This window comes from Dipodomys merriami, unplaced genomic scaffold (genome assembly GCF_024711535.1).
Source record: "Dipodomys merriami isolate MVZ:Mamm:240054 unplaced genomic scaffold, mDipMer1.0.p SCAF_85, whole genome shotgun sequence".
Taxonomy (NCBI): Eukaryota; Metazoa; Chordata; class Mammalia; order Rodentia; family Heteromyidae; genus Dipodomys; species Dipodomys merriami.
Genome location: NW_027206457.1, coordinates 3,048,000 through 3,075,772, shown reverse-complemented (window position 1 = coordinate 3,075,772; position 27,773 = coordinate 3,048,000). Strand labels below are relative to the sequence as shown.

At 43.7% G+C, this 27,773-nt stretch overlaps 1 protein-coding gene across 1 annotated transcript; it reads left to right on the top strand.

Moving 5' to 3' along the window:
* On the top strand, positions 1–26,215 carry CUNH16orf78 (chromosome unknown C16orf78 homolog). The gene is made up of 6 exons (XM_070011878.1): positions 1–247; positions 6,291–6,395; positions 6,890–7,007; positions 20,840–20,875; positions 22,364–22,613; positions 25,374–26,215. The coding sequence occupies exons 1-6, from the start codon at positions 47–49 to the stop codon at positions 25,519–25,521; spliced, it is 858 nt and encodes a 285-aa protein (XP_069867979.1). The 5' UTR covers positions 1–46; the 3' UTR covers positions 25,522–26,215.
* Positions 26,216–27,773: the final 1,558 nt, after the last annotated feature.

Here is a 27,773-nt window from a genome sequence, read left to right as displayed (position 1 = left end):
CAAGGCTGGGTGCTACCTTCCAACACAGTCACAACATCAAGACGAGATGCAGGGAGCAAAAGGGCAGGAGAAAGTTCCAAGGCTTAGCAGAGACTTCACGTCCCAGGCCCCAGTGGACATCAAGAGCATGATGCCCACGGAGAGGAAGTCTATGTGGAGGACAGCAGAGGAGAGGCGGATGTCTGATCTCACCCGTGTGCTAGAGTGGATGGAGCGGAGGTGGGGAAAGAAGAAGCGAGCCATGCAGGTGCGTGCGGTGCAGTTGAAGGCTTTGGTCCAGTTCACTGGAATAGGGGAGAGACTGAGATCTTGACACCCCAAAGCCACAGGCACTAGGATGAGCTAGTGGAAAAGTACTGATAGATGTTAGAGGGAAGGTGAGTTCATGTGTCAGGCATTTGTGTTTATGGATTTGTGTTCAAAACTAGGCTCCTCCCCTCCCATCAAAACTGACAGGAGTGCATGAGTCTTGATTAGATTTATAGGCCCAGCTCTCAGGGCCATGAGAAAGGCTGGACAGTTCTAGAAACGTGTCAGGAAGCTGGGAGGTTTACCTCTCAAGGGGACAGACTTTCCCAATACAAGTTTCTAAAGTAGATACTCTAAGAAAAAGGCAGTCCTTCATCCAATGCCAGCAGGAAACTGTACTGTGGGGAAATGTCACTATCCTTCAGTGTCTGAAAAGCACCAAAGGAGCCAGGCACAGGATTACATGCCTGTAATCCTAGCTACTCAGGAGGCTGACATCTGAGCATCATTATTTGAAGCCAGCCAGTACCGAAAAGTCCATGAGACTCTTATCTCCAATTAGCCAGCAAAATAAAGCTGGAAGTAGAGCTGTGGCTCAAATGGTAGAGAAAGAGAGAAAGAGCTAAGGGACAGTGCTTAGGCCCTGAGTTCAAGCCTCAGTACCAGTAGACAGAAAGAGAGGAAGGGAGGGAGGAAGGGAGAGAAGAAGGGATGAAGAAGGAAGGAAAGGAGGAAGGAAGAAAAGGAAGGCAGGAAGGAAGGAAGGAAGGAAGGAAGGAAGGAAGGAAGGAAGGAAGGAAGGAAGGAAGGAAGGAAGGAAAATAGGAAGGAAGATAGGAAGGAAGGAACGAAGGGAGAACAAAGTACAAAAGGACAGTGCCTTCGAGGATCTTTGTGCAGACAGGACAGGATCCTCTCCCACTGTCCCCTGTCATGTCCCTCCTCCGGGTGGCTCCATGTTGAAGGGCACTCATTCCACAGCCATTGTTCTCCATGGGACTCCTCGTATCTGCATGACTCAGAAGCCATCCTCACGTGCCCTTCCCCTCGATAGGAACTACAGCTACCAATTTTGCCCTAGTTTTCCCCAGTGTTCCCTATCTCCAGCTCATCTTCAGTGGAGAAATGATCTATGGGCTTGGAGATCATATACTGGGTCAGGATGCCATTAGCCCTGCCACAGCCAGCCCCAGAGCAGAATGGGTGTGCACCGCGTCACTAATGGCGGTGCTTGAGCTGTGATGAACACAGCCTTCCCGGTGCACAGCCTTGTATGTGGCTTGTCTTCTCAGCAGCACTTGGCCACTATCTGAGGTCAAAAGCTGACATGAAAGAAAGGCATTTCCTTTGAGGAAGCTGCCCTTCATGAAATGCAGAGGCTTCCAACTCAGTCCTCAAGTTCCCTAGGCCAGTACTTCGTACCTGCCTCCATTTTCTCTGTTCTCCAAAGTTCAGCACCCCACCTCTCAGGAAAGTGGTGACTCTGCTGCCCAGCTTCCTTCTCTCCTATACTCAGTAAGGCCCTGAGTGCCAATCCCAGAGAAAGATCATCAGCCACCAGCTAACAGCCCCCTCCAATGTGCCGGTGACTTATTGATACCCCTGCACCCTCACCCCCTGCCATTTGAATGCTGGATCCCTGTCACATACAGAAATGACAAGAAATGACAGCCATTTGAATGTCTAACATGTTTTAACAGCTTGACCTCATCTGTGGCTTTCATTGAAGAGACTGTGGACCTAAGGGGGAGCAAACTCACACTGACAAATCTGCTTGCCTGCCTTCATCATTATTCTTTGCAGAAACACTGAACTTCCCCATGACAAATCTTACAGGGCAGGTCTCAGGCGGTGGCCGGTGGTAAGGGGACATGTTGGTAATGACTGTCAAGGCCCCTTTGGCCTCCTCTACTTTTTTACATCAGGCCTGGCCACTGGGCTTTGCTCCTACCCCAGACCACATCAGAGAGGATTCCAGACTCCTGAGTCTCAACCACATATATTTCTGAGTTAGGGACAGTGATGGTGGCTTCCAGTGTAAGGCTTCAACTCTGCCCAGAAGATGGGGCTGGGGGTGGTGAACAACAGTAGATCCTCCAGGGAGGTAGATCCTCTACAGGAGGTAGACCGCCCTGGAGGACATGACCTTGTCCTCACTACCCCTCATTTCCACCACAATCCCTGGCCCTGACCCCAAGACAATTGCCCTTCCTCACTAAGCCTAGCAAAACCCTGCAGTGAAATCACAGCTCCCATTCCAAGCAGACTCTGGGCCAGCTCCTTTCCACTTACCCTTCTGGCTCATGGGAACTTTCTTTGCATCTGCATGGTGGTCCCCCCATCTACCCCCCCCCACATACATCATTTAGAGCCACCTTCTCCCAGTGGAGGTCCTGCTATTAGCCCACTCTTCAAACAGAGAAATTGAGTCCTCAAAAAAGCAGCCATTTCCCCCAAGGTAGTACAGTGGACCAGGCTTACATCCTGCAGTCTCACTTGGCACCCACAGCCTGGCCACTGTCCCTGTAACCACAATGGCAGGGTTTCAGGGACAGACAGCCAAGTTCACCCTTCCCATAATAAATCAGCATCCTCTCCGCTCCACTGAGAGGCTGGGTATGGTGCTTTCTGGATGACTTTTCCTTCATGCACGCTGCTGGATTCCCACCCAGAGGACACTGGAGACTCCTAGCAAGCCTTCCTCCTGCCCCAGCAGTGGGAGCTGTGAGGCAAGGCTCAGACCACAGCCAAGGAGCCCAGCTAGGTCTGAGGAGCAGAACTTCCATAGAGAAGGGGTAGGGAGATACCAATGTGTACTAAAGGAGTGAGGGACAAAGCCAGACTTGACATCTAGAACTGGTCATTCCGTAACACTGAACAACCACGGTTGGACACCATGATGTGATTAGAGGCCAAAGGACAGAGTGGATGAGAGTTCCGGAGAGCAGCTACCTGAGGTGGTAGAGTGTTCACAGAAGCCTTTCACATGTGTCAAACCTTTCTTTGATTTGTTGTGTTTCTGGGTCTCTATTAAGAAAATTTTGGCCTGTGCCAAGGAGTCCTAGGGTTTCTCCTTTTCCATCCTGTAATGTTTTCAGAGTATCTGCTTTGATGCTGAGATCTTTGATCCATTTGGAGTTGATTCTGGTGCAGGGTGATATATAAGGATCTAGCTTTAGTTTTCTACAAGTAGTTAACCAATTTTGCCAGCACCATTTACTGAAGAGGCTGTCTTTCTTCCATTCTATTTTTTTAGCTCCCTTATTGAAGATTAGATGGCTATAGGTCTGTAGGTTCATTTCTGGGTTTTCAATTCTATTCCATTGGTCCTGAGGTCTGTTCTTGTGCCAGTACCAAGCTGTTTTGACTACTATGGCTTTGTAGTAGAGTTTGAAATTTGGTATTGATATCCCTCCAGCACTGTTCTTTTTGTTGAGGCTCATTTTTGCTATTCGGGGTCTTTTATTGTTCCATATGAATTTTTGGATTGCCTCTTCTATTTCCTTGAAGAATGAAGTTGGAATATTGATAGGTACCGCATTGAATTTGTAGATAGCCTTGGGAAGTATTGCCATTTTCACGATGTTGATCTTTCCAATCCAGGAGCATGGGAGTTTTTTCCACTTTCTAAGTTCTTTTTTGATTTCCTTTTTCAAGCTTTTGTAGTTTTTATCATAGAGATCCTTCACTAATTTGGTTAAGTTAATTCCTAGGTATTTTATTTTTTGTGGGGCTATTATGAATGGAGTTATTTTCCTAATTTCAGCCACACTTTTCTCATTGTTAGCATACAGAAAAGCCATTGATTTTTGAGGGTTAATTTTATACCCTGCTACTTTGCCAAAGTTTTGAATCAGCTTGAGTAATTTGGGAGTGGAGTCCGTGGGATTCTTTAAATACAAGATCATGTCATCTACAAAGAAGGAGAGTTTTACTTCTTTCCCTATTTGGATCCCCTTTATGTTTGCATCATCTTATTGCTGTAGCTAGACATTCTAATACTAGATTGAAGAGAAGTGGAGAGAGTGGACATCCTTGTCTCATTCCTGAGTTAAGGGGAAATGGCTTTAGTTTTTCACCATTAAGTATAATGCTGGCTGTAGGTTTGTCATATACAGCTTTTATTGTATTGAGAAATGTTCCTAATTTTTCCAGAACCTTCATCATAAAGGGGTGTTGGATCTTGTCAAATGCTTTTTCTGCATCTATTGAGATAACCATGTGGTTCTTATCCTTGCTCCTGTTGATGTGATGAATTATATTAATTGATTTGCATATATTGAACCAACTTTGCATCCCTGAAATGAATCCTGTTTGATCGTGGTGTATGATTTTTTGGATGAATTGTTGAAGTCGATTGGCCAACATTGTGTTGAGAAGTTTTGCATCAATGTTCATCAAAGAAATGGGTCTATAGTTCTCTTTCTTTGATGAGTCCTTGCCTGGTTTTGGCATGTGCGTTATGATGGCTTATAGAATGTGTTCGGTAGTGAGCTTTCTCTTTCAATTTCATTGAAGAGTTGGAGAAGTATTGGTGTGAGCTCTGCTTTGAAGGCCTTGTAGAATTCTGCTGTAAAACCATCTGGTCCTGGGCTTTTCTTAGATGGGAGGTCTCTTATTGCTGTTTCTATTTCAGTGCTTGAGATGGGCCTGTTAAGATGGCTTAACTAATGTTGGTTTAGCTTTGGCATGAAATTGCAGAGCTTCTGCATGGCAAAGGACATAGCTAGCAAGATCAATAGAAAGCCCATGGATTGGGAGAAGATCTTCACTAGCCATATAAAGGACAAGGGTCTCATATCTAAAATATACTTAGAACCCAAAAAACTAAATCTCCCAACAACAAATCCTCAAAGAAACAACCATCCCATCAACAAGTGGGCTAAAAATTTAAAGAGAAACTTCTCTGAAGAGGAAAGTAGGATGGCTAATAGATACAAGAGGAAATGCTCAACCTCTCTAGCCATAAAAGAAATGCAAATCAAAACAACATTGAGATACCACCTCACCCCATTAGAATGGCCATAATCATGAAATCTAATAACAACAGATGCTGGAGAGGATGTGGCCAAAAGCAAACCATATTGCATTGTTGGTGGGAGTGTAAAGTTGTTCAAACACTTTGGAAAGCAGTATGGAGGTTCCTCAAAAGACTCCACATAGAGCTCCCCTATGACCCAGCAATCCCACTTTTGGGCATTTACCCAAATGTTCACAAACAAGACCACACTAAAGCTACCAGCACAACTATGTTTATTGCAGCATTATTTACCATAGCTAGGATATGGAACCAACCCAGATGCCCCTCAGTAGATGAATGGACCAAGAAAATGTGGTACATATACACAATGGAATTCTATGCCTCCATCAGAAAGAATGACATTGCCCCATTTGTTAAGAAACGGAAAGACTTGGAAAAAAATTATATTAAGTGAAGTAAACCAGGCCCAAAGAAACATAGGTCCCATGGTTTCCCTTATTTGCAATAACTAGTATATGTCTGAGTCAAGCAGAAAAGGTCAGATAAGTTGATGTTAGGGAAATGAACCCTAAGATACGTATTCAAATGTTTTTTTTCTTTCATGCAATTGTTTCTAACACATTTATAAGATTATTTCTTTGTTTCTTTGTATGTCCCTCCCCCACAGTATAACCCCTGCTTTTTTTGTATTTGATGTTGGTATAATTTGTGGAGGGGAAGGGAAAAAACAAATCGTTTAACTAGGGATACAGGTGGACCCATTGCAACAATGAGATGTACTAGTCGTTATGTCAAAAATGAACTTTACAACTTGTGGGGGGGGGAAGGACTGGGGGGAAGAGGATTGGGGGGGGATGGGAAGGGATGGGAAGGGGAAACAAAAGAGGAGGCTACAATGCTTGATAAGAAATGTACTCATTATCTTGCCCATGTAATTGTAACTCCTCTGTACAGTATTTTCACAATAAAAAAAATAAGAATAATAAAAAAAGAAGCCTTTCATGTGACACAGTGGGGAGTCTTGGAAAGGCAGCTCAAGGCCCTTTCTCTGTCTTTTCAGAGGCAAAAGGCCAATGAGGAATTCTTTAGAGTAGATAAGGAAGATAAGAAAATCAAAGCCAGCCAGAAGAAGAAAGAGGCCCAAAGGGTGTCATTCCAGGGAGAGGTAATGTGCTGCCTTCCACTTCACTCCTTTCCTGCATGGGATATGGCTTCAACTCTCACTGAAGGCTCTGAAACACATCCCCGTACCACAACTGGAGCCAAAAGAAAATCCCTTACATGCTCCCCACTCCTATCCAGCATCACCCAACAAATCACGGCAGTCCTGTAGTCTATTCCCAAGTGCCATAGCTTCCTCCCTCCACTCTTCTCCCCCACACAGCTCAGGAAATGTGGGAGCCCCAAGTCATGGGGACAAAAGGGCAGCTGCAGATCTCTTTATCAGCAAGGGTTGTGGGGTTCCAGGGTGCCTACTAGCCTCCCTCCAAGTGAGGAATATTACTAAGCCAGCATCAAGAGCCCACCCTCCCACTCAGACCTCCCTAGGACCCAGAGCAGGCCTCCCCCTGTCACCTTTGCCCATTTTTTCAGCAAACTCTGAAAATGGCTGTTTGGGTCAGCTTCTGTAACTGGGTACCTTCTCCTACTCCCTACAAGGACACAAAGCAAAAACCCACCAAGAGAAGAGAGTCCAAGTACTCCAAGACGCTCGGAGTGGAACAGCTGGGCAAGCAACTGAATATAAACCTGAGCAAAGATGGCCAGAGGAAGTCTGGTAAGGGAGTAGACTTGTCTCCAGAACATCATAATTGTTCTCTCCAAGGGACCAGAAATCCATGCCATTAGATTCAAATCTGGTTCATGAATCAAAGCTGGAGAATCCTGGACATGTCCCTCCACCTCTGGGGTCTACATTCCTCCTGTATAAAACACAGGACAACAACATGCCTTGTGGTATGGCTTAGCAGTAACACATGCAGACCACCTGGCCCAACACTGAAGGTGCTTAAGAACATGGCTGGCTATCTGTGATCAAAAGCTCACTGAAAGGAGGCCCAGCCCTGGACCAGCCCTTTGGCTTCTTTAAGGGATATAGGGAAAGAGGAATCAGGAAAGAATTCCAACCAGCCCATAGGGCAACCCACCCCACGGGGAAAGTGGGCAGAACATCTGGGCGGAGCCTGACAGTCCTTCTATGCAAGAGTGCCTTGATTGTGCCCAACAAAAGAAAATCTGTTTTCTTGTTGTTGTTGTTTTAAATTTAGTATGCCAAAGCCATTGTGAGCAAACTGTAGTTGTTTTCTCTCATATGTCAATGTGACTATCCAGTACAGGATCCTGGGTTGAATCCCAGAACAGTACATTAGTGGAGAAACTCATCAAATTCCAAAAAGGGGCCAAGGGGAGCTTGCGGCTTATGAGACACGTGCCATGGTTATGCGAGATGTTAGCATTCAGAAAAAGTGACACCCTCTTTGATTTCTTTGTAAATATTCTGTAACCCCATACTTACACCAAAATAAAAAGAGTATTTTTAAAGTAACACCAAATTGGCCTAAACCTTAGGTGAAACTTCACACTTCAGCCAAGTATTCTGTGACCCCCCGTGTTGTCTTGTTCCAGCATCCTGGTCCTGTTTGTGGCCTTCAAGAGTTTCCTTGGATCTTCCTTTCAGTGGGGGTAGATTTCCTCCACTCCTTTCCAGATAGGATGAAAAGAGCCTTTATTCCTCCCCAAAACTTTTGCGTGAAGCTTTGAGATGGAAGCAGCATCAGAGGGCCCATGTACAGAATTGTGTAGCCAGCAAATCAGAAATTGGTGGTGAGTTCTTTTTATTCCCCAGTATTGGGGCTTGAACCCAGGACTCAGTGCTCTTGTTAGTTTTTTTTTATTCTTTTTACCCAAGGCTGGTATTCTACCACTTGAGCTGTGCCTTCTGGCTGCTAGCCAGTTGACTAGAGAGAAGAGTCTGTTGGACTTCTCTGCCCAGGCTGATTTCAAACTATAATCCTCAGATCTCAGCCTTCTGAGAAGCTAGGATTATAGGTTTGAGCCACCAGCACCAGGTACCTCTTATTCTTCATAGTCTCCTATCTCCTGCCCCATGTTGTTCCTGGATACGTTTTCCTACAGGGAAAGTTCCTGATATTTTTGCAGTATCATGCTGGGATTCGAGTAAGGTAAGCTCAGTCACCCAGGGCACAAAACTAAACTAAAGAATGAGAATCTGCTTAAATTCCCCAGCACCCACCCTTGTCTCCTCTCTTCCCTGTCCTTGATAGCTATTGTCCTTCCCCTTCTTTCCCTCCCCAAACTCTTGTTTCTCTGCCATTTCTCACCCCATGTATTCCCATTATAATTTGGAATTGGAAAGATTTTTGTTCCATTTGTCTTAGTCCCAAAGTAGGAGGGATATTTTCCTCAAAAATAAAAATTTCCTTAAAAAAAAGAATCTTATACCAGCTAACTAAATAAGTATTTCCATCTTAGTGCCCACATACACAGCAAGCAAGCTGATTTGACAAATTCCCCTTTAATGAGGGCAAATGGAGGTCTTCTCTCTCTCCTGGTGAAATGCAACTAGTGGCCACTGGAGGGCAGTAAATGGGTCCATCCAAGAGCAACAGCAGGTATTCAGAAACATCTAAGGACTGGGATGGAGATGTAGAATCTAGGACTCGGGGCTGAGCCCGGACACACCAAGGGACGTTCCGTGTGCACACTGACTATAGCCTAAATCAAGCAGGCATGATCTGGCTAGGGAGATGAGTTCAAGACAAAGCAGCCCATAAACAGTGCATGCCCATTCCCAATGTTAGTTTGGAAACTCAACATGGCTCCACTGCGCCCTCTGTTTCAGAACATGGCACCACCTAGGCACAGTCAGAAATTCTGTTCTGCTTCATAACCTCTCTCACCTACATGACCAGTTTCCATGAACAGGTACCAGTCAGATTACCTTCATCTAGTTCACTTCCTCTCCATTTTCACTACCAGTATCTTAGTTTAATTTTGGTTCTCTTCCTCTATGAAAATCTCTTCCCGATTTTAGACTTCATGGCTGCCACATTTACATTTTGCACTTAAATTTGAGCCAATGCCAATGGTTCAGACCTGTAACTCTAGCTACTGAGGGGGCTGGGATCTGAGGATTGAAGTCCGAAGCCAGCCCAGGCAGGAAAGTCCATGAGACTCTGATCTCCAATTAACTACCAGAAAACTGGAAGTGGAGCTGTGGCTCAAAGTGGTAGAGCACTAGCCTTGAGCAAAAGAGCTCAGAGACATTGCCCAATCCCTGAGTGCAAGCCCCAACAACAACAACAACAAAATAAACTTAAATTTGTGTCTTTAGACTGAAAGTGAGTTTCTTTATAATACCATCAAAGAAAACTAATAAAGTTCTAGTAGACCACCAAAAAATTAATATTTACAAGTTGATTGGAAATTAATTCAGAATAATTCTCTTAAACTACAAAAACATTCTCAATGAACTAACCAAAAAAAACTAGTGAAATTAGGAAAATAATACTTAAGCAACACAGAAATAGAATCACTTTATTTTAAAAATTAAAAAGCAGGACCAAGAATGGTGGCATAGTCCTGTAATCCCAGATGCTCAGGATGACAGAGACAGGAGACATGTGACTTGAGGCCAGCACAGGCAAAAAGTTTATAAGACCCTAACTCAAAGACAAGCGACACATAGTGGTTCACACCTGTAATCCCAGGTACCTCCCAGAGGAAGGATCATGGCCCAAGGCCAACCTGGGCAAAGATAGATGATCAAGGAGCTATCTGGAAGGCAAAAGGATTGTGGGCATAGTTCAGGTGCCAGAGCACTTGCAAGACAAAGGAATGTCTTGATTTCAATCTTCAGTACAAAGAAAGAAAAAGAAGTCCAAGAGATAAAGAATACAGTGTCTTCTTTGAAACATAAGCATGCAATAAAGCATTTTAACAATCAAGTTGATCAAAAGAATCATTGAATTCAAAGACACCATTGAAGTCTGGTGCAACAGCTCACATCTGTAACCCTAACTACTTGGGAGCCAGAGATCAGAAATTTTGAGGTTTGAGATCTTCCCAGGCAAAAAACTATTGTATTTTAATATAAAAGTAAATATAAATAAAAATTAAATATTTTAAACTACATGGAAAACTAGCTACAATGAGTACTATCAAACTTGCTTTTCACCTTCTGGTAACTGTCTTATAATATTACTACACTAAACTCCATGCATGTATCAAACTATTGGCTTCTTCTCCAGTTGATAATGAGGTTTACATATTTTTTATGTAGCCACTAACAAATTGTTATGGTGGTAGTTACTCATAATTCTAAAGTGTAGGTAGAGTACAGTGATTTGATACATGTATATAATGTCTAATTATCCAATCAAGGAAATTAGCATTCCTATCTTTACAAATTCTAAACCCTTGTTTTCTCCTTATTTTAAAAAGTCTCATAGATTGTTATAGAATTATGATTACCCAGTATGCTAGAAAATACCAGATCTAGTTCTTGCTAGCCTCTTTCCATCCTTCTCTCTCTCACTCCCACAGTGTGTGTGTGTGTGTGAGAGAGAGAGAGGGGGGGGAGAGGAAAAATGGGGGCTTGAACTCAGGGCTTCATGTTCTCACTGGCTTTATCACTCAGGGCTGGTGCTTTACCACTTGAGCTGTAGTTCCACCAGCTTTATGCTGGTGATAAGAATATCACAAACTTTTCTGCCTTAGCTGCTTTAAACTATCATTCTCAGATCTCAGCCTCCAGAATAGCTACAATTACAGTTGTGAGCTTCCTGCATCTGGAAAAGCTCTTCTTTTAACTTGGACAATTTTCATTGTCTACCTCAAGCATTTAAAGCATAAGTACATCAAAATCAAGTTCTTGTAGTATGGGTAGCAGTTGATATTGTTTCCACAAAGTCTGATCAATTCCTATGTTTAGAGAAAAACTCTAGAGAAAAACTCTAGTTATAGTACTGTGTTCATGAACACACAAGAAAAAAATACATAATCATACCATTGGGGGCATAAAATAGAGAAAAAATAAAAATCATATCATAAAAAAATAAAATCATACTCTATGCCTTTGGTGAAAGTTTAACTGTTAGGAGGTTAGAGTAGGATTTTGGGAGTTTTAAGCTGTTTTGTAATGACCACAGAGGAAAGCCCAATAATAGAGTCGAACCTAGCACAAGGAGAGCAGGACAGGGAGACAGGAAGGAAGGAACTGTAAACAATCTGAAAATGACAGAATGACAATGTAACTCCTTACTTGTCAGTTATTACTTTAAGTGTAAGAGGATTAGTCTGCAGCTCAGCCCATTCTACACTGTTATAAAATAACCCTCCGGAGTGGGCAGTATGGCTACCGGTGCTGGTGATGGAAGTGCCAGGCATGTTGATAGAACCTAAGAGGGATTAGGTGTGGCATCATAACATGTCTGAAGGGGAAGGGAAAGCTGAAGATGCAGGAAGGAAGCCAGAGGGACAGACTTGCTTCATCTCAACACGCTCCTCTGATGCAGACATTAACCCTCACCATCCAACCCCATTGCATTGGAAATCAAGTTTCCAATGCAAGAATTTGGGGAATATATCTAAACTAGAGCATTCTCTGACGAAAGTACAGTGAATGAAGGCACTGAAAGAAATCCACCCATATGCTGCACTCCAGAGGCTCATTTTAACTTTAATCACACATATAAGCTGGTTGGTCATCAAGAATGGCAAAAGATATTCTGTGCAAAAGGAAGCCCAAAGAGAAAAGGAGGTAGTTAAACTGATATCACGCAACAGACTTTAAGTTAAAAATGGTCACGTGAAGCAGGACACCAGAGGCTTACGCCTGTAATCCTAGCTACTTAGGAGGCTGAAATCTCAGGATTGCAGTTCTGAGCCAACTCCAGGTGGGAAAGTTCATGAGACTTGTATCTCCAATTAACTACCAAAAAAGCCAGAAGTAGAACTGTGGCTCAAAGTGGTAGAGTTCTAACCTTGAGCAAAACGGTTCCGGCACAGCATCCAGGCCCTTAGTTCAAGCCCCAGGACCAGAAAAACAACAACAAAAGATAACATGGCCCCAAGAAGGTTATTAAATAACCATGAAAAGATCAATTCATCAGAAAGACGTAGTAGTTGTAAATACGTATGCATCCAACACCAGATCACCTGAATAGATAAAACAAATAGTAACAGAACAGAGAGGAGAAATAAATAGCAATACAATAATAGGAAGAGAATTTAATATCCTAAACATAAAAGGAGAGCTAGATCAAGTTGACAGAAAAATCAATACAGAAACAGCAGAATTAGAAAACACTATGGACAAATGGACCTAACAGATGCCTGCAGAACACTCTATTCACCAGCCACAGAATGCACATTTTTCCAAGTTCACCCAATATATCCATGGTAGGTCCTATGTTAGACATTTTAACAAATCCAAGAAAATTTACATCATTTCAAATATCTTTTCTGAGCGTAGTAGTGAGGAATCAAATCAGTAGCAGAGGAAAAATGGGATTTTTCCTTAAATACATGGAAATTAAACTACACACCTAGATAACTGAGAGATCAAGGAAGCAATCAAAAGTACATTTTAAAATTCCTGAAAAATGGAAACAGAAACACCACATATCAAAACTGAGCATGGCTTCAAGGTCAGTTCTAAAGTGAGTTGCAGCTGTAAATACCTACAGTAAGAAAAATAATAATAAAAGAGAGAGATATCCCAAATAAAGAAGCCAACTTTATGCCTTAAGAGCGAAAACACAAATTGTTTAAATAAGAATACAGATGGACCCATTGCAACAATGAGATGTACAAGGTGTTAGGTCGAAAAACAAACTTTACAACTTTGGTGAAGGCGGGGGGGGGGGGGGGGATGTGGCATGGGGGGGAGGGGGGAAAGGGAATGGGGGGAGGGAGGGAGATGGGAAGGGATGGGAAGGGAAAACAAAGGAGGAGGCAACAATGCTTGATAAGAAATGTACTCATTACCTTGCTCATGTAATTGTAACCCCTCTATATGGTATTTTCACAATAAAAATAAATAAATAATGGAAAAAAAGAGCAAAGTAAGCCCAAAGTTAACAGAAGGAAGGAAATAGTAAACTTTAAAGCAGAAATAAAGGGTATCAAACAAGATTAATGAAATTAAGAGATAAGTAAAATTAAGGAGTCCTTAGGTAAACTAATCAAGAGGGGAAAGACATGAATAAACCAGAAATGAAAGTATACATGATGACTGCCACAACAAAAACAGAAAAGATCATAAGAGATTATCACAAATAATAGTACAGCAATATATTGGTACCTAAAAGTAATAGAAGCCAGAATTGGTGACTCACATCCATTATCCTAGCTACTCAGGAGGGTCATAGTTCACCACCACCCAGGAACAAAAGGTTTGCAAGATCCCATGTCAACCAATGATAGCTACAACACGATGGTAGGCACTGTCACCCTGGCTATTTGGAAAAGGTAAAAAGGACAATCACAGTTCAGGTTGGCCTGGCACACATTTGAGACCCTCAGAAAAAGAACAAAAGCTGAGTGCTGGTGGCTCGTGTCTGTAATCCTAGCTACTCAAGACGTTTAGATACAGAGAATCTCTTTTCAAGGCCAGACTGGGCAAGAAAGTCTGTGATAGTCCCAAATAACCTGCAAAAGAGCAGGGCTGAAGGTGTGTGGCTCAAGTGATAGAGTGTCAGTCAAGCCAGTAAGCCAAATAAACACAGGGTCCTGAGTTCAAACCCTGATGCCAGCAAAAATAAATAACAAACAAAATGAGCTAAAACTAGAGCTCAAGTGGTAGATTATCTGCTTAGCAAGTTTAACATAAGGAGATCAAAAATTTCAGTACTGCCAAAAAAAAAAAGAAAGGAAAAAGAATACATTCCTAGAAAATAAAACCTGACAAGCAAAAAAAAAAAAAAAAAACAGACCAATAACAAGAAGATTAAATCAGCACTCAAAAATCTGTCAACAAAAAGAAAAAGCCTAGTGAATTCTACCAAACATTTTAATATGAATTAACAAAAATCCTTCTCAAACTCCCAAAAAATTCAAGAGGAGAGAACATTTCCAAACGTATTTTACAAAGCACTCCCTAATATCAACTCTGATAATGGATTCGTTTGTATTATAATTTTGTTACTGAAAAACTGCAACTCTTTGTCTCTATGGTTTCAAAACAATGAGTCCATGGACATAGCGGTAAAAGTAAAACAGCAAAGATTTATTGAATAAGAACACAAGCAGAGCTCCCAGTAGACAAGAGGGGGTCCCAAGGGAAGGCCCTGCCTGAGCTGTGTTTTGCAGGGGTTAAGAAGGCGTCTCTAGGAGAGAGCTACATGACTCTCAAGATCATTGGACAGCCTGAGGACTACAGCAATCCCCAGACCGGATCACAGGCTTCATGAAGCCTGCATGAGCTCTCTGTGCATCCCCCTGTGTTATCATTTAGCCTCTCTGACTGGGTGCCCTGTTCTGCACACACCAATCAGTCCAATAGGCTTCAATGTGATGCCCAAGGATGTCATGTGCAACTTTTCCAGGTTTGGTGATTGATGTCTATGGGACTGCTCGAAGCCATGGTGAATGACAGAATCTTTATGGGTGGGGACTAATTGCACAACCAGGCTCTTGTTCCGCTCTCGGTTTGTCTGTGAAGTGTTCCTGAAAGGCTTGTGTGTGAAAGACTTAGTCTCCAGCAGGCAGGACCTCTGCCTTATAAATTGATCTCTTGATTGACTCATTTTTAGCTGGCCTGTTAGGAAGGAGGGCTCTAGTTGGAAGAAGTAGACCACTAGGAGTATGCCTTGGAAAGGTACCTTGTCCCCAGCCCTTCCTAATCAGCTGCTTCCTGGCCACCATGAGATGAACAGCTCTGCCCACCTGCCTTTCCACAAGGATGCTCTGCCTTACCACAGGCCCAGAAATAATGGAGTCACCTGCCCAAAGGTTGCAACCTCTGAAACTCTGAGACAGAATACATGCTAACTCTCTCACATTGATTTCCTCAAGTATTGGTTACAGCGATAGAAAGATTGACTTAATATCCAAAATGTATAAGGAGCTCATACAACTCAATATGAAAAACTAACAAACCAACCTGGATAAAATGGCCTGAAATTTACATATCAAAGGTGATATGCAAATGAAAACAGGTACATGAAAATGTGCTCTGCATCACTAACCAAAGAACTGCAATAGAAGCTAAAAGAAGATGCTACCTCTCACCTCTTAGGGTGGCTCATGTCAATGACAAGAGCTTGTTTTTGATTGCATATCTGGGCCAGCCTGAGCAAAAGCTTTGTGAGACACCCCCACCTCAACCATTAAAAAGTGGGATGTGGTGGCACCTGCCTGTAATCCCAGCTGGGTGAGAAGTGTAAATAGGAGGATCATGATTCAGGCAGGCCCAGGTATACACAGGAGACTCTATTTTTAAAATAACTAAAGTAAAAGGGACTGGGGATGTGGCTGAAAAGGAGGAACGTCTGCTAAGGAAGAACAACACCTTGAGTTCAAACCCCACACAAACAAGCAATAACCAAGCCACAAAGGGCTGGGGGTGTATCTCGAATGATAGAGTACCTAATTAGTAAGCCCAAGGCCCTGGGCTTTCCCACCAAAGCAGGGAAAAACAAAGAAGTGTTAGAGAAGGTGTAGAGAGAAGGAAATCCTAGTATGCTGTTCATGAGAATATAAATTGGCACAGACTTTTAGAAAACGCTATAAATTTCCTTGGAGCCAGATGTATGTGGCTCATACCTGTAATCCTAGCTACTCAGGAGGCTGAGATCTGAGGATCTTGGTTCAAAGCCAGCCCAGGCAGGAAAGACTGTGAGACTCTCATCTCCCATTAACTACCAGAAAACAAAAGTGGCACTGTGGCTCAAGTGGTAGAGCACTTGCCTTAAGCTGAAGAGCTCAGGGTCAGCACCCAGGCCCAGAGTTCAAGCCCCACAACCAACAAAAAAAATTCCTTGTAGGGGGCTGGGAAGGTGGCTCAGTGGAAGAGCGCTTGCCTTGCGTGCATGAGGCCCTGGGTTCGATTCCTCAACACCACATAAGCAAAAAGAAAAAAAGCCAGAAGTGGCGCTGTGGCTCAAGTGGTAGAGCGCTAGCCTTGAGCTGAAGAGCTGAGGGACAGCGCCCAGGCCCAGAGTTTAGGCCCCATGACCGGACCCAAAAAACAAAATTCCTTGTAAAGGTTAAAAACAAAAAACAGAGCTACCATATGATGTAGCAATCCCACTTGAGAATATCTGCCATAGGAAGTAAAGTCAATATTTTGGCAGCATCTATACCTCTATATTCATCTCAGCACTGCCAAGAAATGGAATAAGCTAACTGCCCAGCAACAGATCAATGGATTACAAAGAAGCAGCACATACATACAATGGAAGGCCATTCAGCCACAAAGAGAAGCAAGCCCCGTGTAGAACAAGCAAGAGGTCACTGGCTGCACCAGTATGCAGCATCTATTCAAAGCAGAATAGTGGTTACCAGTGCTGGGATGGTGGTAAAGGGTACAAACTGTCAGTTATGAGTAGATTCTGGAGGTCTAGTTTAAGGTCATTGCATGTTCATGGGATAATAGTTTAAAATACAGTACTTATAATTTGCTAAGGGAGGGTAAACACACTGTCCAAATATGCACACACAAAAGATAACTAAGCAAGGTGATGTACGATTACCAAACAGCCTGTCACAGTCATTCCTAATACATGTGTATGTGTACAGCCTAAATACAAACATTTGTGTTATTCGACCCTCAGTACAGCTAGAAAAACTGAACATATTTTTCAATCTACCTCTCAGCCTTCCAATCAGAGAAGTTACTTACTCTGGATAAAGCTTTTGATAGCACTGGGTTTTAATTTAACATTTTGGTATTTATTCATCTATTTGTTACTTCTTCCCCACCCCCCCATATCTTTTGTACTATTTTTGCTTCTTTTTTCTCTTTTTTAGCTTGTAAGCTATAACTCTGTTGCACAATCTTGGTGATTGATTTAGAGATGATAACATACACCTTTAATTTATCTCAGTCTAACTTCACTTCATGGAAAGCATAAAAAGAATTTCCAATAATATGTTTGCATTATTCTTCTCACAGGTTTTGTGCTTTAATGTCACACATTATATTTTTCCATATGTTGTAAATGTTTTGCTTCAAAAGACTATTTATATATATACATATATATGTGTATATATATATATATATATATATATAGAGAGAGAGAGAGAGAGAGAGAGAGAGAGAGAGAGAGAGACCATATTTTCTTGATCCATTCATCTACTGAGGGACATCTGGGTTGGTTCCACATTTTAGCTATGGTGAATAATGCTGTGACAAACATAGTTTTGCTGGTAGCTTTAGTATAGCCTTGTTTGTGATCATTTGGGTAAATGCCCAGAAGTGGGATTGCTGTGTCATAGGAAACTCTATATGGAGTCTTTTGAGAGCCTCCATACTTCTTTCCAGAGTGGTTGAACAAGTTTACACTCCCATCAACAGTACAGTAGTGTTCCCTCTTGGCCACATCCTCTCTAGCATCTGTTGTTATTAGATTTCTTGATTATAGCCATTCTAACTAATGGAATTCTATTCTTCCATCAGAAAGGATGACACCACCCCATTTGTTAGGAAATGGAAAGACTTGGGAAAAAATCATATTAAGTGAAGTAAGCCAGACCCAAAGAAGTAGAGGTCCTATGGTTTCCCTCATTTGCAATAATTAGTATATGTCTAGGATAATTTTATCAGATGAGCAGAAAAGCTCAAAAGCTATGTACATATGACCATATAAGATGATGCTAAGCGAAATGAACCTCAAGATATAGACACAAGAGGTCTTTCTTTGTTGTTGTTGTTTTTAATATACCACATGATTTTTTGTTTCTTTTGTATGTTCTTCCCCCTATGGTATATCCCCTGTTGTCACTGTACTTGGTTTTGGTATCCTGCATCTTGTATACACATTTATCTAATTTGGGGAGGGGAAGGGGAATAACAAAACACTGAAACATGGACATAGGATGACCCATTGCAACAATGATACTCACAAGACACTATGTTGGAAATGAACTTTACAACTTCAGTGGGCAGGGGGGGAAGGAGGGGGGGAATAAGGGAGGTCGGGGAAGGAAGGAATAGTGGGAGAACAACAAAGGAGGGGATAACAATGCTTGACAAGAAATGTACTCATTACCTTACTCATGTAACTGTAACCTCTCTGTCAGTCATGGAGATTGAACTCAGGGCCTGAGCGCTGTCCCTTAGCTCTTCAGCTCAAGGCTAGCACTCTACCACGTCCAGTTTTCTGAGTGGTTTATTGGAGATAAGAGTCTCATGGATATTCCAGCCTGGGCTGGCTTTGAACCATGATCCTCAGATCTCAGCCTCTTGAGTAGCTAATTTATAGGCATGAGCCATCAGCACCCAGCAATAAAATTTAAAAAAAATTAAGACTATATTTTTAGTCAGGCACAGGTGGCTCACACCTGTAATCTTGGCTACTTGGGAAGCATAAGTCAGAGGATGGTCATTCAAGCCCAGCCCAAGCAAAAAGTTCACAAGATTCCATTACAACCAATAGTAAGCTGGGTACAGTGATGCATACCTGTTGTCCCAGCTACATGAAAAGAATAAATATGAGGATCATAGTCCAGATCTTTTCATAAATGTGAGAAATTGCTATTCAAATATAGCAAGAACAAACAGGTCTGAGGGCATGTTTTTAATAGAGCACCTGCCTAGCAAGCACAAGGCTCTGAGTTCAAACACAAGAATTACAAAAGTATATACATAATTTTTTTTTAATTTTAAATATTTTCAAGAGTCATTTAAAAGGAGACATATGTGTTTATCTGCATTTCTAGTTTTTTCCATCTCTCTGCATAGATCTAAGTATCTGGCCCCAAGCATTGTCTGTCACCCAAAGGTGTCCCTTAATGAACCTAAATAAGAACATAAGTTCATGTCATTTTATGTTTTCATTAAAGGTATTTATTTCACTTTCGTTTTTGAACGTTAACGTTGGCTGAGTGTGGAGTTCTAGACTGACCATGTTTCTTCTTTCTTTAATGATGACGTGTGCCTTTGTCTCCAGTGGGAAATTGGCTGTCATTCTAATCTATTTCTTGATAACTTACCCTTTCCTTTGCCTTCTTTTTAAGATTTTTACCTTTAAGCATCTGAAAAATGATGAGCCTGAAGGTCATTTGCTTCATGTTTCTTATGTTTTGTTCTGGGTTTGTTATAGACTTCATCAAATGGTTATAGACTTCATCAAATTTGGGGAATTTCTGGCCACTGGGTTTTATTTTTCTCTTCCCTCTCTTTCAAGTATCCCAGTTCTAATTATACATACTTAAAGCTCTGCAAGTCACTAGCTTTACCTTTCAGTCTTTTCTCCTTGTGATTTTTCTTGTATAGTCTCTTATCACCATGTTTTCAATTTTACTAATATTTCCTTTTGCAATCTTATCTGTTGTTAATCCTGTTCTGTGTATCCTTGATTTCACACATTGTCATCTTCTTCCCTAGAACTGGGATTTGGGTGACTTTTAACCTTCTGCATCTCTCCTTGAAATACTCGGGCCTTGGTGAATAGAACAGATACACAGAAATTGCTGGCCTAGTGTCCTGTCTGGGCTGATCCGGACTCACCTGAGAAGAGCCTTCCCCTCACTCTGAAGTCGTCTGCGTCATTCTTACCTGCTCTACCTGGGTTATGGATTGTCTCCCCAGCTTAGGGAACTGCTGAGTCCTCTGCCCCCTTCCATATGCTATAACCTCCTGCTGCTAACTAGGGCCCTCACAGAGCTCACCTCATTTCTATGCCTAAGCTTAATCAAGGCTCACTTCCCTGTGTTTTCTGTTTCCCAATGTCTGAAAACTACAGTTCCTACAACATGCCCATTAAAAAAATGCTTAGAAGCTAGATATTCAGTTCCTAAGACCTCACATTGGCTGAAAGCATAAGTTTCTGCATGGCTTTTCTAAGAATAAACCTCACTGAATTACAATGGCAGATCATTAAAAGTTTTAAGAGGAAGTTTTCAAGTTGGATTTGAATTTCAGAAAGATCATTTTGGATGTCAGGTGAAAGATTCTGGTAAAAGATTCTGGGGAAACAATCAGAGCCCATTTCTAACACAAATCTTAGCAAATGGCCAACTCCAAGAAGCTGGGAATTCACTGGGGTGTGCTGCCACGAGCCCATGTCTAATCCAGGTCAAGAGATATTTTCACCGCAGAGGGCTGGAGAACCACAGCCCTTACTGTCCACGAGTGTACAGCCCCTGGTGCCAAAATTGGTCCACTAGAAACCTAACCTGTCTGTTCAGGCATAGATCAAGAATGGGGATCATGTTAAGTCTCCAGACAAAAAAGAATGTTGTCAGTGTGAGTTCATCCCTGGGCCACCCCTTGCCATGGAGTCTTGGGCACATGACCTAACCTTCACCAGCTTTCTCATTCAGTAAATGGAGATGATGTGTGGAGGTTCCAGTGCCCTCCTCTACTAGAAAGACCATGAATTGTCACTACCTTTAATACTATTTCTGTTCTTTCCAACATAGGTGCCTCTGGGTCCAGAAGAGGATCAGACATCCCAGGAAAGTTCATGATCTTATCTCCAAGAGTCCCATTTGAGTCAAAAAGGACATTTAGACCATGATTTTCCCAGGACATGGCACCAGTTCTCAGTATGCATGAATAGGGACCCTATTACCTTGTGAAGGACCAACTGCCAGACCAGAGTACCATAGCAGGCATAAAGTGTCCTGATTCTGCAGCTTTCCCATTGTGAGACTTTGGGCAGATCATACTGTCTCAAGACCACTGTCTATCCATTTGTATAAGTGTAGGAAGTCTACACTCATCCCCTTAGGCATATCCTGCTAAGATCCTTAAACTTAGCTGAGAAGATTTCTGCAAGTTCTCAGAGAATGAACAACTACCTTACAAAGGAAAAAGAATTAGACTAGCATCAACCCTAAAGTGGTACTTAGACTACTGAGAGTAAAGACTATACCCCATAAATCCTACCCCAACCCACAGTTAAGTCATTGCTGATGAATGAATGATATTTTTCAGACATAAAAGTAAGAACATAGCAAAAGTGGGGGCTCACGCTTGTAATCCTAGGGAGAAGGAGGATCATAGTTTGAGTTCTGGCCTGCAAAAAGGACCATGAGTCCCTATCTCAATCAATAAACACCGGAGTGTGGTGGCATGTACGCCTATCATCCCAACTATGCGAGAGACTAAGATGCAGGCTAAGGTTCCAGGCTAGCTTGGACAAAAAAAAAAAAAAAGAAGTTTGTGAAACTCCAAGTCAGCCAATAGTTAGGCATAATGGCCTGCACTTGTCATCAGCTATGACAGAAAGCATAAATAGAAGGATTACTGTCCAGGCCAGCCCAGGCAAAAAGCAAAACCTTATCTAAAAAATAAACAGAGCAAAGGAAAGCACTGAGGTTGTGACTCCAGGGGCAAGGTACCTGCTTAGTAAGCACAAAGAACTGAGCTCAAACCCTGTGCCACCAAAAATAGAAATAAAAAGTGAACTGCAGAAAGTGCTGTAAAAGAGAACAAAGGCATCAAATTAGGAAATAATGGATTTAGAAATCAAGCAATCTTACTGTTCCTTCCGTTATTGTAGACCACATAAAACAGGTATTTCTGCATGAATTTAACAAACTGTCACACCATATGAGCACATTGTAATAAAAACTTAGGCAAACCTCAAAACAATGTGGGTGCGAAAAATTGTGTGTGCTAATACTGGGGCTTGATTTCCGGGCCTGTGCCACTTCACTTAACTTTTTCACTCAAGGCTGATGCTTCTACCCCTTGAGCCATACCTCTACTTCTTGCTTTTTGCTGGTTAATGGGTGATAAGAGTATCACAGACTTTCCTAACTGGGCTGGCTTTGAGCAGTAATCCTTAGATTCAATCTTCTGAGTAGCTAGGGTTACCGTTGTGAGCCACCAGTGCCCAGCTATTTTTTTTAATATGTCTTTGTCTTGGTGCCCTTCTACCTACCCCACCTCTCACTCTCCCAGGATCTAACTCCCTGGTGACATATGTCCAATTTCAGACTTAGACATCAAGGATGCAATTGCTCTGGAGTCCACTCAGCGGCCATACCGTCGGCAAAGCTCATCCTTGGACCCCATATTGCAGGATGGCATATTTAGTGGCCGCAGGGTGAACATCATGAGAGACTGGGCCACCAAGACCCCGGACACCACCTATGAGCGCAGGCTGAAAAGCCTCATGGACAAGGGCACGGAGCCCAAGATTGAGAATGTGAAGATGCTGAAGCCAGAGGAGGTGCTGAGCTGCCGGTGAGCAGCCCCATGTGGTGCCAGGGTCCTAGGGATTTGTTGCTGGCCGCTGCTGTCTCTATCCAGACAGCTGGAAACCTTGGGGTGGGCTCAGTATGCCTGAGCTGTGACCCTGGGTCCCAAAGAACCGCTCCAGGCTCAAGGCCTGACTTTCCCAGCAGCCTCCTGCTGTGATAGGTGCTGTCATTCTAAAACCACAGCTCTGGTGTTTACAGGACTCTTCCCAGCTACCCATTTGTTCCACTCCAGAAACCAGAGCATTACTCCAAAAGGAGAAGAGGGTCTCATGTTGCCTAGCGTTAAATGGTCCCCACCTCTCGTCACATCGGCTATGTGTTTGGGGTTTTAGTCTCCTCAGTGACCATGAACAAGGTACAAAGCCATTTGGGGCTGGCTGGTCTGAGCAGAGATTCCCCTCACTTGCTTGTTCTCTATTTTTGTTTGTTCGTTTGTTTGTTTGCTGCGTTAGTACTGGGGCTTGAACTCAGGCCTGGAGCTTTCACTTGTCTTTTTCACTCAGAGTTGGTGCTCTACCACTTGAGCCATGCCTCCACTCCCAGCTATTTGCTGGTTAATTGGGGATAAGAGTCTCTAGGATATATCTGCCTTGGCTAACTTTAACCTGTGATTCCTAGAACTCAGCCTCCTGAGTAGCTAGGATTTCAGGCATGAACCACTGGCACCTCATATTGTTCTATTTCTCAGGATTTACTAGGTTTTAGTAACACCATACAGCCTGGCTCCCACTGCTCACAACAAAAACAGACAAATCCGAAGATTCCTCTCCTTAGCCTAGCATTATTCTTTTCTGTAAGAACAAAGCTCCTAGTTGAACTGTTTAGCCGAGGCAAAATCCAGACCACAGAAACCTATGGTCATCAATCTGAAGTTGATAGCAATAAACTCATCAATAAACTCACCTGTGGGCTTGCAGTGCCCTGCTCCCTGACTGGTAAGGGCAGATGATCAAAATGAGTGCCTGCTGACAGGTGGACAGGGAGAGTCCCATTGACTGCCCTACTTGGGGGTCCCTTGCCAGGATAACTTTGCCTATGGTGTTGAAATGGACCAGGTGCTTCTCATTGGCTCTGACAGCCTTACCTGGGCTTCATGGTGGTGAGAAAGGATATCTGGACAGAACTCCTACCCTACACCCCAAGAAGGCAGAATATTTGAAGAGACGGCATCTTCAAAGCCATCAGAAACTGCAAGGAAGGGATGAATAGAGCTTGGTGGGATCATAAAGCCTGCCGCAGGCACAAATACATAAAACTGTCCCAGGCTGGCAGCTCAGGAAACAAAGGAGAGACTCATGAAGGCACCTGAGTTGGCCATAAAAGCAGGTGAACCTCAGGAAGACCTTGAAGGCAAAATGTCTTTACCAATGGGCAGAAAAGCAGGTTATACCAACCTGCAGCTTCTCCCCTATCATCTGTTACAAAATAACCAACTAGCAAGTAGCCTGACAGAGGGCCTTACCCCTCATACTAATGATCACACCAAGCAGCCAAGCCTGGTGGCACATACCTGTAGTCCCAGTCCTCAGGGAGGCTGAAACAGGAGGATCATGAGTTCCAGGTCAGGACTCTACAATTGTGAGGCCTTATCAAGAGGGTGGAACTTTTTATCTTCTGCCATGGGCCATTTGGATATTTATAACATCATTCACAGGCCATATAAAGTTATCACAGGCAGTTGGCCGTGGACAACAAATGTCCTGTCATGTACCAAATGATTCTGATGTATAAACAGCTTATACTGGAAGGTTCCACACCCCTGACCTTGGGATGGAGGTCAAAGGAGTCAGGAACTCTGGCCACCATAGCAGATACTTTCCTGATCTTATAGGAGAGATGGAACCAATTCCATCCCTCAGTGTATATCACAACTGTGGCTATCACAAGTGTGGGGGGGGGGGACTTCAGAAAACATTTGAATCAATGTGCTAACAACTTGGTTGAATATTATTAACCCAAAGTATACAAATCTATACCTAAAGCTGCCTGGGTGTTATGTCCACTGTTGTGAATTTCTATCACCTGGCCAGTGGCCTCTATGGATCTACACATAACAACAGAAAGAGAGATGAGTGATGCTGGGCACTGTGGCTCACACCTGTAATCCTAGCTACTCAGGAAGCTGAGATCTGAGGATCATGGTTGGAAGCCAACAGGGGCAAAAAACACCTGTGAGATTCATATATCCAATTAACTACAAAAAAAAAAGCTAGAAGTGAAAGTGTAGCTCAAGTGGTAGAGCACTAGCCTTAAGCAAAAAGTTCAGGGCCAGAGCCCAGGCCCTGAGTTCAGGCCCCAGGACCAGCACCAAAAAAGAGAGACAGGGAGATTCGAGGGGGGGGGAAATGCACGTTCTAATCTCCCACTCAGCTTCCTGTGGCAGCTTCTTCTAAATGCCATTTGAATTGTGGCATTTTAATTAAGAGTCCTCAGAATAGGATGCTCTTCCTCCCCCCCACCCCCCACAACCCACAGTTGATAATCCCCAGATAAATACCTTTCATTGTGTTGCTTTGTTTCCTGCCAACTTCTGTTCTTGCGCTAAATTCAGAAGCTGTGGGAAAGAGGGGGAGAAGAGTATTACTAATGCCAGCAAAATGATTTCTCAGAGTCACCACAGTCAGTAAACACCCAGCACCTCTATGGAGAACTCCCTTGTCAGCCTCACCAAGGCAAGAGAATGGGCCCCCGGGAAGGCCCCCCCCTTTTATCTGATGCCTTTTGCCTTCCTTCTGTCCTGCAGATACCTCCGGCTGTCCAAGAACAACATTCGCACCCTGCTAAAGCTCTGCAAAGACGTGGGAATGGACGTGGACATCCACCCCCACATGGTGGAGGCAGAGATAGACGCCAAGAAGGTGTTCGACACGAGGCCCAGCATAGCCCTCTAGGGGGGTTCTGAATGAACCCCCAGGCTCCCTCTGCCCTGGGCTCCTCCATGGTCCCCATGTGGCTGCAGCCTACCCTCTAGCATGTCCCTGTGCATCTCTTTTAGACAGTAGACAGGAAAACACGCCTAACTGCATGAGTGCTTGTGCTGGTGTAGGCTTTGTCTTCTGCACCTGGGAAGCAGCTTTTGGAGAAATCAGGGTGCTCCTCACCAAAAAGAGGAGAGCCCTTCTTCCTAGGAAGAAGTGAAGAAAACAGGCCTCTAAGTCCTGACAGGGGTTTCAGGAAGGACAAAGGTTATAAAGCTCTGATTGGGGACCCACACATCCCCTGCATGGAGCCAGGCTTTGTGGGGAGCTAGCCTTCATGGGTGTGGGGAAGGCTGAGTTAGCACCTAAGAACTAGGGCACCCTTAGATGCTCACAGCCACAGGCTCCCCACTCACTCTGGGACCTTTCCAAGGGCCAAAATCTAGGAATTCATTATTTCCTGAAGCGAAGCAACCAGAGTGGGCAAGCAACTTTCCCTCAATCACAGAGGCACAAAATGACAGACTGGGGAGAGATAGTGCTGGCCACCTTGTAAAACAGAGCCGATAGGCCCATCCCACAGGGCCTTTCAGAGCAGCAGCCTTGCCCATCCTGTCTTCCCGGGTCCCTGCCTAGTGAGGTTTCAAGCCCCGGGCAGTCTAGTTCTCACCAGCCTTTCAAGTAAATTTGAATCTCACCAGCCCCATGTACTAGTTGTGTGATTTTAAGCCCTTTAACCTCTCTGGGTCTTCTTTATCCTTTCCTTATCTGCTAAGGCTAGCACCAGGCAGGCAGAAATCAAGTTCTGATACCTAAGAGCTCCGTTAAAATGAGAGCTGTTGCCCCAGTTCCCAGTGGATAAGGAGCTCACTTCCCAGAAAGGACCCCACAACAGGAGTGTCCACGTTGAATCACACCCTATCCATAGTAAAGCCCTGAGCTTCCCATCCAGCTTTAACTTCCACAAATCAATACGCAAAAGGCAGATCATGTGATAGAAAAGCAGCAGACGTCTTGGACAGACAGCAGAAACCTCTGGGAAAAGGGTCCCCACATGGCCAGTGGACAAAAGCCAGGCTTTGGTGGCTCACACCTGTAATCCTAGCCCCTCAGGAGACTGAGGCCTGTGGATCGCAGTTCAGAGTCAGCCCAAGCAAGAAAATTCATGAGACTCTTATCTCCAATTAACCACCAGAAAACTGGTGCTGTGGCTCAAAGTGGTAGAGCTCTAAGCTCGAGCAAAAAAAGTTCATGAATAGCACCCAGGCCCTGAGTTCAAGCCATATGACCAACGAGAGAGAGAGAGAGAGAGAGAGAGAGAGAGAGAGAGAGAGAGAGAGAGAGAGAGAGAGAGAGAGAGAGAGAGATGGGCATGGGGGGGAGGGAGGGAGGGAAGGAGGAAAGAAGGAGGGAAGAGAGGAAGGAAGGAAGGAAGGAAGGAAGGGAAAGGGAGGGAGGGAGGGAAGGAAAGGAAGGAAGGAAGGAAGGAAGGAAGGAAGGAAGGAAGGAAGGAAGGAAGGAAGGAAGGAAGGAAGGAAGGAAGGGAAAGGGAGTGAGGGAAGGAAAGGAAGGAAAGAAGGAAAAGAAAGAAAGGAAGGAAGGAAGGAAGGAAGGAAGGAAGGAAGGAAGGAAGGAAGGAAGGAAGGAAGGAAGGAAAGCATCAGAGGATGGGAACTTCTGGAATGGCCAATGGACAAGAATGTTCCATTGTCAGGGCTGGTCACTGACAAAGCACAATGCAGACGCAGGACCCCACACCAGAGTGGCTGAGGAGTGACAAGACTGGATGTTGCCGAATGTGTTGCGCTGCCATCGGGCCTACAAGTTAGCCACACACAGAAAAGGTAGCACAGCACACACGTGCACTCCAAGAGACATGTGCTAAGTCTTTATGGTTGCTTTATTCAGTGCAGCCAAAATCTAGAACTGGCCCAAGTACCGGCAGCCGACTGTGGCAAAATAAAACTGAGAATGAATCATACACCAACAGTGCTGGTGTCATCCCATTAACTAGGCCTTCAGTCCAGGCCCAATTGATCTATGCTGCTTGAAGTCAGATGGCAGCAGGCAAGTAGGGTTGGAGGGGCTCCCTGGAGGGGTGTGTGCTTGCCAAACTTTTTGACTCCATCCACTTGGGACTAAAGCCTTTTGTATGGGTATATCAATACAATTACTTTAGGCTGGGCATAGTGGTGCAATCTTATAATCCCAGCCACAGGAGAAGT